This window comes from Kogia breviceps, chromosome 14 (genome assembly GCF_026419965.1).
Source record: "Kogia breviceps isolate mKogBre1 chromosome 14, mKogBre1 haplotype 1, whole genome shotgun sequence".
NCBI classification, from domain to species: Eukaryota; Metazoa; Chordata; class Mammalia; order Artiodactyla; family Physeteridae; genus Kogia; species Kogia breviceps.
In genome coordinates this window covers 12059284-12072504 of record NC_081323.1, presented here as the reverse complement: position 1 = coordinate 12072504, position 13221 = coordinate 12059284, and the positions used below count along the sequence as shown (strand labels likewise).

General features: G+C 36.8%; 1 protein-coding gene across 1 annotated transcript in view; it reads left to right on the top strand.

The window, feature by feature from the left end:
• The window catches only part of CSE1L (chromosome segregation 1 like), a 41634-nt gene that overhangs the window by 6285 nt on the left and 22128 nt on the right, over positions 1 to 13221 (top strand). Inside the window, exons 2-7 of the mRNA XM_059036034.2 lie at positions 1731 to 1826; positions 5134 to 5276; positions 7669 to 7770; positions 7845 to 7990; positions 8316 to 8406; positions 10047 to 10154. Of these exons, the coding sequence (XP_058892017.2) occupies positions 1731 to 1826; positions 5134 to 5276; positions 7669 to 7770; positions 7845 to 7990; positions 8316 to 8406; positions 10047 to 10154 (686 nt within the window). The remainder of the gene's footprint in view (positions 1 to 1730; positions 1827 to 5133; positions 5277 to 7668; positions 7771 to 7844; positions 7991 to 8315; positions 8407 to 10046; positions 10155 to 13221) is intronic.

Below are 13221 nucleotides of genomic sequence, written 5' to 3'. Positions count from 1 at the left end.
AGTACATATATTCCACTTTCATTAAGTTTTTACCCATTTCAAAAAACCTTTAGTGCCTTCCTCTTGTACATTAAATCATGAAATTCTTCAGCTAAGTACTGGAGAACCTATATGATCCGATCTCAGCCTCCAAGTCCACTGTTCCTCAAAGGAGCTATGGATTCTTCCCATCTCTGTACTTTGCTCACACTATTGCCTATGTGAGATGGGTCCTCATTCCACTTGGCCTATCCAAATCTATATATCCTTCAAGTTCACAGCCTCTGGGAAGTCTTGGACTACAGATACCCCAGTGACGCTCTTCTTAACCCAGCAGTTAAGTTGTTGTCTGTGTGATTCATTTGCCACTTACACTCAAAAGTGTTTCAGAATTCAGATTTTTTTTTTTTGAAATGCACTTGCTGTAGATTACACAGCATCCCCAGTGGGGCATGGGGTACCACCCCGCAATCAAATACATTATTTAGTGAAACAAATTTACATACTAAGTGAGATATTTACATTTAACAGCCTCGGACAGTTCAGGCCAGGTTTTGTTGCCAAGTGGGTTTGCCACAAACTTGTTTAAAAAAAAAACTCAGTTTATAGATGTTTGGATCTCAAAACTGCAGGAAAGGGATTATAGGTCTGTAGTTGGTATTTCAGTTTTATCTTGTCTTCCAACTAGGCTTTTTTTGGGGGGCTGTGTTGGGTCTTAGTTGCGGCACTCAGGATCTTTTGTTGCGGTGCACAGGCTTCTCTCTAGTTGTGGTGCACGGGCTTAGTTGCTCCATGGCATATGGGATCTTCCTGGACCAGGGCTCGAACCCCTGTCCCCTGCATTGGCAGGTGGATTCTTAACCACTGGGCCACCAGGGAAGTCCTCCTTGTCTTTTTGATGATCACCATTCTAACAGGTGTGAGGTGTTAATCTCATTGTAGTTTTGATTTGCATTCCCTCATGTTTAATGATGTTGAGCTCCTTTTCATGTACCCTTTGGCCAACTGTATGTTTTCTTTGGAAAAATGTCCATTCAGCTCTTCTGCCCATTTTTCAATTGGATTTTGTTTTGCAAGTTGTATGAGTTTTTTTATATATATGTTTTGAAAATTAGCCTTTTTATCAGATATGATTTGCAAATATTTTCTCCCATTTGGTATGTTGTCTTTTCATTTTTTTGTTTTCTTTTGCCGTGCAGACACTTTTTAGTTTGATGTAGTCTGACTTGTTTATTTTTGCTTTTGTTGACTTTGCTTTTGGTGTGAAAAATTGCTTTTTAATTATAATCACAGCTGTCATCTTATGAACCCCCAAATTATCTTCCCAGGTGCAAATTCTCAGTATGTAGTTTGTTGTCAATACCTATGGTTGCATGTTGTACACAAAGGAATTTATTCTAGTTTTTTATCTCAGAACTCTATGGGATCCTTAGAGTTAAGGATGCTTAAAATTTTAATTTTTTATTGTGGGGCTTTAAAATATAAACCTAGTGATTTGTGTTTTTAACCCTTAGTTTATGGTATGTTTTTCCTTCTTTGTCTCAAAATTATCCCACTACTGTTTCAAAAAAGCCCACCTAATCTTCTGGAACCTTGTCTCAGCTAAGAGTAAGCAAGGCTTATAGCCACACATAAAATGTAACAAGTAGATGACTTTCAGAGAGGGGGACACATGTAATATAAAATGATTCTTTTATGTAAATCACTGTGTCTCCATGTGACCAATTACCCAAACCTCATTTTTGTTTTAGGTTCTGTGGCAATGGAGCTCAGCGATGCAAATTTGCAAACACTAACAGAATATTTAAAGAAAACTCTTGATCCTGATCCTGCCATCAGACGTCCAGGTAAAGAAAATAAATACTCTTTTGTGATTGATTTATTCTTAAAGGACAGGTGAGGGAAACGTTTGTGCAATATGCCTGATTGTAAATAAAATTAAAAAAAAAAAGATTTACACTTGAATTCTTAGGCATAGTTTATTTTTCATTCTCTACCCATAAAGTTTTTAGTTGGCTGCCTATAGCTGCTATAACATATAGTGCTGTGGGTTTTTTTGTTTTTGGTTTATTTTTTGAGTAAAATAATTTTTATCCCTTCTGGGGTAAAAAGGACTAGTAAGTTTAGGATGCTTTGTCCCTTCACCTTTCTGAAAATCACTATACACCTGCCTGTTTTAGAGATATAATAATTAGGGCAGAGAGGTAAGAGTTAATTGCCTAAAAAGTGATTAAGTGAATGAAACTAGGTAATCAGACACTGTCTCTTAAATCACCATGTTGGGTTTGATTTAATTAATATATTTTAAGATCTAGGGTTCCTCCTCCTCTCTCCCCCCTCCCAAATTTGACCAGTTTTCATTAGAGACTTAGTATATAAGCTTGGAATTATAAACTCAGATGCCCACAGGAGTCACACATAAAGGTAAATGAAGGAGGCAGGCCAAGGTGGTTAAGTGCCTTGGTTAAGGGGCAAATATTATTTGGAACCAGCTAACTCTGGGGGATTCACACCAGTCTTGCAAGATCAGATTTCCAGCTTTGCTTGAAAAATAAGGATATTTATATGAAGTGTTCTCATCTTTTTTTTTTTTTTTTTTAATTTATTTATTTTTGGCTGAGTTGGGTCTTTGTTGCTGCGTGTGGGCTTTCTCTAGTTGCGGCAAGTGGGGGCTACTCTTCGTTGCGGTACACGGGCTTCTCATTGCGGTGGCTTCTGTTGTTGAGGAGCACGGGCTCTAGGCTTGCGGGCTTCGGTAGTTGTAGCATGCTGGCTGAATAGTTGTGGCTCACAGGCTCTAGCGCACAGGCTCAATAGTTGTGGCACATGGGCTTAGCTGCTCCGCGGCAGGTAGGATCTTCGCAGACCAGGGCTCAAACCTGTGTACCGTGCCTTGGCAGGCAGATTCTCAACCACTGAGCCACCAGGGAAGCCCGTCCCTCTCGTTTTTAAATGATAGCAATTAACTTCAAAAATTATTGAAACACCATGCAAACCGAACAGATTTCCGGGGGCCACATGTGTCTTGTGGGTAGTAAGTTGATGATCCTTCTTGTAAGCCGTATTAACCAGAAATGCTCTTAATCTGCTGCTTCGGAATTTACTGATGTACCTTCTCATAAAGAGGATTTTGGAAGCACCCCATGAAGACCCAGATGAATGCATGCACATATGTTATATTTATATGTTATATATAGTACACAGAATTGTACACATGTTAATGCATCCGTCCTAGTCTAGAGAGGCCTTTGTGATTTCTGTGAGGGAAAATTGTGATTTTCCTATTAGTGCTTAAAGAAGTAATTTGTTCTTGGATAAAAGGAAATTAACGGCTCTAGTCTTAGACTTTCCCAGAAAGCCTCTGCCAACACTGTCTAATAAAAATTATTTTTAATTGTGTCTTTGTAAGGTTGAGGTGCTGTTGTCTTATGAATCAGGGACAAAATGTGGGAATAATTTGATGTTTCTGAGAAAAGTTAAGAACAGAGCATTTCCCAGGGGTTGCTGGATGTGAAATACTGACCAGCCAAACATTGACGCAGCCAAAGCCTTCTGTAAACTGCACAAACCATACAGAACCCGAGTGTGTCCCATCCTGGAAAATATTTTCCAGTTCAGCATTCTTCATCTTCCAAGGAACACATGGTAGACACAAAGCAGGGCAGCTTTGAGTGTGGAAGTTAAACTCTTGGGACTCAATTCGGAAAGAAGAAAGGTGTTAAATGATATTAAATCGTAGAAGATAATACATGCTAACAGCAGACCTTTTCAGTAAATATCGGAACCTTGGAATGGATGTTGCCTTATGAAGCTTAAGACAGGAAAAATTAGAAGTGCTATAAACCTTCATGGTGTGATCTGTAAACCTAGGAGATTCATTATTCCTAAATGTAGTATGAGTTTAAAACGTATGTATAAAATCTTTATAAATTTATTGCTGATATTAGAAATGTTTAATTCAAGAAGAAAACTGAGGGCTAGTATGGTAGAATAAGGACTGGACTAAAATGTTTTCAGTGATGAAATCTTCTAGCTGTGTGATCTTACTTAACCTCAGTGGCCTCGTCTTTATTTTCTTTTTAACATCTTTATTGGAGTATAATTGCTTTACAGTGTTGTTATTTCCTGCTGTATAACAAAGTGAATTAGCTATATGCACACATATATCCCCATATCCCCTCCCTCTTGCGTCTCCCTCCCACCCTCCTTATCCCACCCCTCTAGGTGGTCGCAAAGCACTGAGCTGTTCTCCCTGTGCTATGCGGCTGCTTCCCACTAGCTATCTATTTTACATTTGGTAGTGTATATATGTCAGTGCTGGTCTCTCACTTCGTCTCAGCTTTACCCTTCCCCCTCCCCATGTCCTCAAGTCCATTCTCTACATCTATGTCTTTATTCCTGTCCTGCCCCTAGGTTCATTAGAACCGTTTTTTGTTTTAGATTCCATATATATGTGTTAGCATATAGTATTTATTTTTCTCTTTCTGACTTACTTCACTCTGTATGAAAGACTCGTAAGTTCATCCCCCTCACTACAGATAACTCAATTTCGTTTCTTCTTATGGCTGAGTAATATTCCATTGTATATATGTGAGTGACCTTGTCTTTAAAATGAGGATACTACTACCTACCTCTCTGGGTAGTAGTGACAACTTAACATATTTGAGTAAAGCACCAGACACATATGGTTAATAATAATATGTATTAGCATAAATTAACTCATTTAATCTTAATCACAGTACTATAAAAGAAATATTACTACCATTACTAATAGTACTAATAATAATCATTCTGGAACAAGACGGGGTGTATGAATTTTGCCCTAAGTTCAGTTAATCTCTGAGAAACAGATTGTCCTTCACATGGGGTGATCATCTGATCAGGCCACCTTACAGGTTTGTGAGAATCGGGTGAGTTAACAGATGGTAAAGTGATGTGAAAACCGAGGTATTATATAAATTTAATGTAACATCATATGTAGTTCATTTAATAGATAAGAGAAGTGAGGCACTAAAAGTGATAGGTTCCGTAAGGGAAAAAATACCCTAATCTTTCCATGATGCTTCAATCAGAGATATACATAGTTCACATATTCATGAAGTCTTAAGATTTGTTTGTAGTAACAAATCTTCTAACATGGAAATTGTTTTACAGCTGAGAAGTTTCTTGAATCTGTAGAAGGAAATCAGAATTACCCACTGTTGCTGTTAACATTACTGGAGAAGTCTCAGGATAATGTTATCAAAGTGTGTGCCTCAGTAACATTCAAGAACTATATTAAAAGAAACTGGAGAATTGTAAGTATTTTGTGAGTACATAGTTTAAGACCCTGCATGTTTATAAGATTGATATATGCAGTGTTCCTGAACGATTCAGGCACAGATTAAAGATAAAAGCAGGACCCTCCTCAACAAAATATTAAAAGTCAAATCCAAAAATGTACCAAAAGTATAAAAATATCATGACCAACTGGGATTTATCCCAGATATGCAAGGCTGGTTCAACATTCAAAAACCTATCGACTAAGAAAAGATAAATCACATTATTATATCATTAGGTGCAGAAAAAGCATTTGTCAAAGTCCAGCACCTATTCATGGTAAAAACTCAGTAAATTTGGAATAGAGAGGAATTTTCTCGGCAATGTAAAGACTGTGAAAAACCTATAACTAACATCATACTAAATGGTGAGAAACTTGAAGCTTTCCCACCAAGATCAGTTACATACAAAGCAAGGGTGTCCCCTCTTACCACTCCTTTTCAACATTGTGTTGGAAGTATTTTTTTTATTATTGTTATTATTTTGCCATGGCATGTGGACCTTAGTTCCCAGACCAGGGATCGAACCTGTGCCCCCTGCATTGGAAGTACAGAGTCTTAACCACTGGACCTCCAGGGATGTCTTTGATAATGCAGTGGGCTTCCCTGGTGGCACAGTGGTTGAGAATCCACCTGGCGATGCAGGGGACACGGGTTCGTGCCCCGGCCTGGGAAGATCGCACGTGCCTCAGAGCAGCTGGGCCTGTGAGCCATGGCCGCTGAGCCTGCACATCTGGAGCCTGTGCTCCGCAACGGGAGAGGCCACAACAGTGAGAGGCCCGCATACCGAAAAAAAAAAAAAAAAAAAAAAAAAAAGATAATGCAGTAAGAAAAGGAAATACACCATTTGGAAAGACATAAAACTGTCTTTGTTCTCAGATGACATGATTGTCCATGTAGAGAATGCAAAAGAATTGACAAAAGTTAAACAGGACGTTTTTCCAAGTTGCTGTTTTATTTAAATTCATATCAGTTAAGTCAGCTTCATAACCCAGGTTGCTAGAGAGTGTGAGACTTCGTTTTAACATCCAGTTGGTTGAAATTTAACTTTAGCTTACTGTCTGCTGAAGAGATATTACATGGAAAGATATAGTCTAAATGAGTAATTGAAGCAATTTCTATTGTAAATAAGGAAAAATTATATAAAGCTGGAAAAAAACACATTTTTAATATATATATATGCATTCTATACATATATATGTGTAGAATAAAAAATAATTTAGATTTGAAGTTTTTGATAAGGGATTTGTCCTGTGTCTTGTGGGATATGGAAATATTTTCTAATCATAAGGTGAATCTTATTATACTGCAAGTTTAATGATCAGTATAGCTATACATTGAGACACGGGTATGTTCCCTACCTTAGCTATGACAGTGGTTCTAAATTGGGGGTAGTTTTGCCAGCCTGGGAATATTTAGAGATATTCTGGTTGTCCACGCTGGGGGTGGGGTGGGGAGGGTGTCTGGCATCTAGTGGGTAGAAGCTGAGGGTGCTGGGAACCATCCTACAGTGCACAAGAAAGATCCCCATAAGAAAGATTTTTCTGACCCAAAATGTCAGTAATGCTGGGGTTGAGGTAACTGTGTTAGGATAAAGAAAAAAGTGAGTAATGTTTTTAGTAATAGCAGTAATGATACTTAGAAAGTATTAAAGTTGACAGAAATGGTCAGTTTTTCTAAAAAATCAGCTTTAAATCTAGTTAAATATTTATTTAGAATCTTTTTTCCTCGTTCCATAGAAGAATTCAAAAATAGTAAATATTGTTTTTAAGCTTGTACAGTCAAGCGTTCTCACATGTGGTGAAGAAATGACTTGGTGAATTTTAGAATGTTTAAAAATCCATTCATCTGCTTGTAGACATGCAAGCCCTATCTCTCTGTCTTGATTTGTAAAACTAGTGAGACTTCTAGAATCTCTTTGGGCGATGTAGTCCTGGATGCATTCAAACTGGTAATGGTCAAGAAGTTTTCATTGAACAGACCTTTCTTTGACTTAAGGTAACGGTCAAATTGAAGCTTTTGAAGATGAATATCGGCTGAGTAGCATATATGTATAAAGATTTTTAACCACATGTTCTGATTAGTTTACTTACAGAACTGAGATTCTTAATTGGCATCAGGGTGTCAGAGAAGCTCCTTAACTTGTATGTAAAATATTTGCATTTGGGGAGGAAGGTACGTTTTTCTGCAGAAAAATGCTTCCATCAGATTATTAAAGGAATCTGTGACCCGTTTATGTAGAAGGAAGGCCCTACCTTCCTCTGTTTTTCTTAGGAAACCAGGAAGTGAGAAATGGTTCTATTTTATCTACAAACCCATACAATCATAGATACGGATTTATGTTACTTGCTCATTAATGTTTTGCTTTTAGGTTGAAGATGAACCAAATAAAATTTGCGAAGCCGACCGAGCAGCCATTAAAGCTAACATAGTGCACTTGATGCTTAGCAGCCCAGAGCAAATTCAGAAGCAGGTATGTGAGGCCCTGTTTGTTAGGTGGGCTTGTTTGTAGAGCTTTCATCTAATTAGTCTCTTTCCTCCCCACAGTTAAGTGATGCCATTAGCATTATTGGAAGAGAAGATTTCCCTCAGAAATGGCCTGACTTGTTGACAGAAATGGTGAATCACTTTCAGAGTGGAGATTTCCATGTTATTAATGGAGTCCTTCGTACAGCACATTCTTTATTTAAAAGGTATTGATATATAAATTCATATTTTTTAAATAATTTTTTCAAATATTTTTGCTTGTGTATATTTTTGTGATTATGTCATTTTATGATAATTCTAGAATAAGAGCATAAGCCTCTCATTATTGTGTTTGTTTCTTCTTAAGTGTAGAATGTTTATTTCATATTGCCCTATTACTTATGAAATACCTGGTCTTGATAAACTGTGCTTGAATTCCCTTTTCATTTCTGAAAGCTATCTAGCCATAGATTTTTCTCTAATCTAGCCTTGAAGACCTAAAGTCAGTTAACAAAAATTTGTAAATTTACCTCTTTCACCTTAATTTTCTAGATATCGCCATGAATTTAAGTCAAATGAGTTATGGACTGAAATTAAACTTGTTCTGGATGCCTTTGCTTTGCCTTTGACTAATCTATTTAAGGTATGTGATAACATCTTGGTGGTATTTTTAAATTACTTAATATTTTAAAATGCTTGAATATTTGTGTAAATTTTGTTTAAGAGATTGCTTTGAAAGTGTATTTGATAGGTAATGGTTTAGAGCAGCATTTCTTTTGAAAAATTTCAAATCTACACCAAAATAGAGAAGCTGGTAGAATGAAATCCCGTGTATTGACTACACAAGTTTAACGGTTACTAGAATTTTATTTCTTTTTAATTTGTTCTCTCCCTTTGATTTCGTACAAATAGTTAAAAGCAAATCCCAGGCGTCATATTATTTCACTCAAGTATTTGAGTATGTGTCTCTAAAGGAATAGGTCCGTATTTTTATTTGACTGTTTATGGAGTTTAATTTATATATCCGTACATCATCTTATAGTACATAAGCAACTTGCCTAAATATCTTTCTGAAACTCGTTTAAGATTGAAAGAGAAGCATTGTTAACCTTTTATTTCCAGATAAGGAAAGTGGAGGGTTCGGTATCACACAGCTAATAAAAAAGAAAGCCAGGCCTCAAACCTAGTGTTGCTAACTTGAGAAAAGCTGCTCATTTCCTGTTTTCAAAGGAAAGTTGTGTGATAATCAGAACTTTCTAAATTACAGAGTATGCACAGGATTTTTCATGGTTAGGATATCTTACTGATAGTACATTTTTATTTTTAAAAATAAAATTGGACAAAATGTCAATATTTTTCATCTACTGGGCTAGCAAAGATTTTTATTTCTTTTTAATGACATTAAAAGTTTTAGCCAGAAAAAAAAAAGAAAAAAGTTTTAGCCAGGAGCAGGGAGGGAGGGATGGGTGGGGGAAAAATGTTTTAGCCAGAGTCCAGTGAAATGAACACTAGTGTCCTGTCCATTGGATTATAAATGGTACTAGCTTTCTGGAGTTTGACATTTCATTGAGAAAACCATAATATTCATATTTTCTAACTCCAGGATATAGTTAGCAACATTTGTTGAGTGTCTTTTACATTGTAGGTGTGCACAAATTACGAGGACCTTTTATGTATATTTTCTCATTTTATTCTCATATTCTATGAGGTAGGTATTATTCTTAATTACAGACAGATAAGGAGATGGGGGCTCAGTAAAATAACTTACTCAGAGTCATGCTTATTATGAGTAACAGAGTCTGGGTTGTATCCAGATCTGTAGGGCTTCCAAAACTCTTACTCATAACATACTGTTCTGCACTGGTAATACAATTCTAGAATCTCAAACTCAGAAAACTAGAAGTGTGCCCAAAGTTTTATACATAAGCTTGTTTATTGCAGTTAGAATAACAAACAGTTGCAAACAACCTACAGGCCAGGTGGCAGGGAATTATTTAATGAGTGCATATAAAGACAGTTTTGTGTAATATAGTTATATACATGCACAGAGGAGAGTAGAAGGATCTAGTCCAAAATATTAATATTGGACTTTACAGTAGTGCTGTGATGGACAACTTAAAACTATATACTTCAATGTGTTTTTTCAAAAATCCTAAATGACTGTATACTACTATTTAAAAGCCAAATTTTGGAGAAGATGTATGAATAGTTTCAGCCTAGTACAAGGCTTTTTCACTAAGGTTTACAATACACTAAAACCGTCTTCCTAAATTCCTTTCCAAGGCCACTATTGAACTCTGCAGCACCCACGCAAATGATGCCTCTGCCCTGAGGATTCTTTTTTCTTCCCTGATCCTAATCTCAAAACTGTTCTACAGTTTAAACTTTCAGGTAAGTTTCGTTTTATTTCTTGCTTTTGATTCTTATTCTTGGATGTCAAATATAAAGTTTTTCACTTGATAAAAACTTCTTTCCTAGCATTGATTCCCACCCCTGAAAAAAGACATTAGTTGCTTGTTTTCTGATTCCCCCACATTCTTTTTTTTTTTTTTTTTTACAAGAGATAAATAAACTGACACCAAGCATTGTAAATGGATGATCACAACAAAAGCAACAATGATTGCAATTACCAAACACCAAACACACTCATACTATGTCATAATATTGACATTCAGTCCAGTAATCCTCCACTGTAACACCTCCTTTACTTTGCAGTGAAAATTTATTGGTATATTTTTTGCCTCTGAGTCCTTGTGGGATTTTTTTTTTTAATTCAAACAGAAAGTCACAAAAATTATAATCATCTTCATCAGTTCACTCAGTCCCATGTAATTAATTTTTTTTTCATCATGAGCTTTTGTTAGCACTTTTATGAATTCATCAGCTTTCCATTAGAGTTCTGAAAATGCTTATTCATTCAGTTCAGCAGTATAGTCAGTTACCAGAAACCTGTACGTGTCAGAGTCTTTTCCATGAATTCCTTGAAGATGAAACCCTTTTATAGGAACATTTTTGCCAAAGCATCAGTACACCCAGAACTGTCTGTAAATGACAAAAGACTTAAAAATGATCACGGTTAAAGATTTGATGGAAGTTCATAATAATGCAGTTGACAAGGAAATTTAGTTACTTCTGAGATATACATTTTAAAGTAATAACTAGAATTATGACTTATAACATTATACCAGAACATATAAGATTTTTAGAAATTTCATGTAATGTCTGAAACATTTATATTAACATATTTCCATACAAATAACCCAAAGAAAGTTTAGTATTAGTTGTTTTTTTTGTTTATTTTTTTATACTGCAGGTTCTTATTAGTCATCAGTTTTATACACATCAGTGTATACATGTCAATCCCAATCGCCCAATTCAGCACACCACCATCCCCACCCCACCATGGTTTTCCCCCCTTGGTGTCCATACGTTTGTTCTCTACATCTGTGTCTCAACTTTAGCCCTGCAAACCGGTTCATCTACCATTTTTCTAGGTTCCACATACATGCATTAATATACACTATTTGTTTTTCTCTTTCTGACTTACTTCACTCTGTATGACAGTCTCTAGATCCATCCATGTCTCAACAAATGACTCAATTTCGTTCCTTTTTATGTCTGAGTAATATTCCATTGTGTATATGTACCACAACTTCTTTATCCATTCGTCTGTCAATGGGCAATCAGACTCCCTGACTTCAGACTATACTACAAAGCTACAGTAATCAAGACAATATGGTACTGGCACAAAAACAGAAAGATAGATCAATGGAACAAGATAGAAAGCCCAGAGATAAACCCATGCACCTATGGTCAACTAATCTATGACCATTGTGGCAAAGATATACAATGGAGAAAAAACAGTCTCTTCAATAAGTGGTGCTGGGGAAACTGGACAGCTACATGTAAAAGAATGAAATTAGAACACTCCCTAACACCATACACAGAAATAAACTCAAAATGGATTAGAGACCTAAATGTAAGACCAGACACTAAAATTCTTAGAGGAAAACATAGGAAGAACACTCTGACAAAAATCACAGCAAGGTCTTTTTTGACCCACTTCCTAGAGTAATGGAAATAAAAACAAAAACAAATGGGACCTAATGAAACTTAAAAGCTTTTGCACAGCAAAGGAAACCATAAACAAGACGAAAAGACAATCCTCAGAATGGGAGAAAATATTCGCAAACGAATCATCGGACAAAGGATTAAACTCCAAAATATATAACAGCTCATGCATCTCAATATTAAAGAAACAAACAACCCAGTCCAAAAATGGGCAGAAGACCTAAATAGACACTTCTCCAAAGAAGACATACAGATGGCCAAGAAGCACATGAAAAGCTGCTCAACATCACTAATTATTAGAGAAATGCAAATCAAAACTACAATGAGTTATCACCTCACACCAGTTAGAATGGGCATCATCAGAAAATCTACAAACAATAAATGCTGGAGAGGGTGTGGAGAAGAGGGAACCCTCTTGCACTCTTGGTGGGAATGTAAATTGATACAGCCACTATGGAGAACAGTATGGAGGTTCCGTAAAAAACTACGAATAGAACTACCATATGATCCAGCAATCCCACTACTGGGCATATAACCAGCGAAAACCATAATTCAGAAAGACACATGCACCCCAGTGTTTATTGCAGCACTATTTACAATAGCCAGGTCATGGAAGCAAAGCTCATAGCTTTTAATGGAAGCGTATCTGGGAGACAAAAGGCTGAAGAAACAAACTTGGGAAGGTGTAAGGATCAGTGGCATTTGAGAGGAAACACAGCCACAATCTTATAGCAGAAAATGCCTGGTCACCCGGTTGCTACTGAGCTGGTGGCCTCCAGTCATTCTTTCTGTTCTTGTCATTACTTTTAAGATTCAGGGCTCCAGGAATGAGAAGGGAGTCTTACTGGTACAGACTCCTATACTGAGATGCAAGAGAAGGGATGTAGCCTTTTCGTTGCCTCTAGCCAGAGCCAAGTACTTGGACTTAATCCTCCCAACGTGACTGTACTCACGGTGGTAGGGAGAGCATTCCTCAAAAGGAATAGGTAGAATGAATAGGAGATGAACAGCCCAAAACGGCATACCTTCAGTGTTCAGCTAGACAGCCACTTGAGAAATTCTTAAAGGATACCGCTGGGTTTTTGTTTACCTTCTTTTGAATTCTACTTCCTAGAAGTCAGGTAGAATGAGGTGATTAATAACTTCTTAGTCACGGAAGCCTGACTAGGAAGGAGGCATAATCTTGGCATAATCTTTACCCTTGGGGGATTTATCCCTCATTAAGAGGGCAGTATTGTGCCACAGGAAATCAGTAACTGTATAAGACAGTAAGCCTGACTTGGTCATCTTACAGTAAATGCAGTAGTTCAGAAAGGAAAAGGAATGTATTGGTAAGCACTGAGTTTTGTAAGGAAAGTTTTCAGTCTCAGCTGAACCTTAAAGGAAT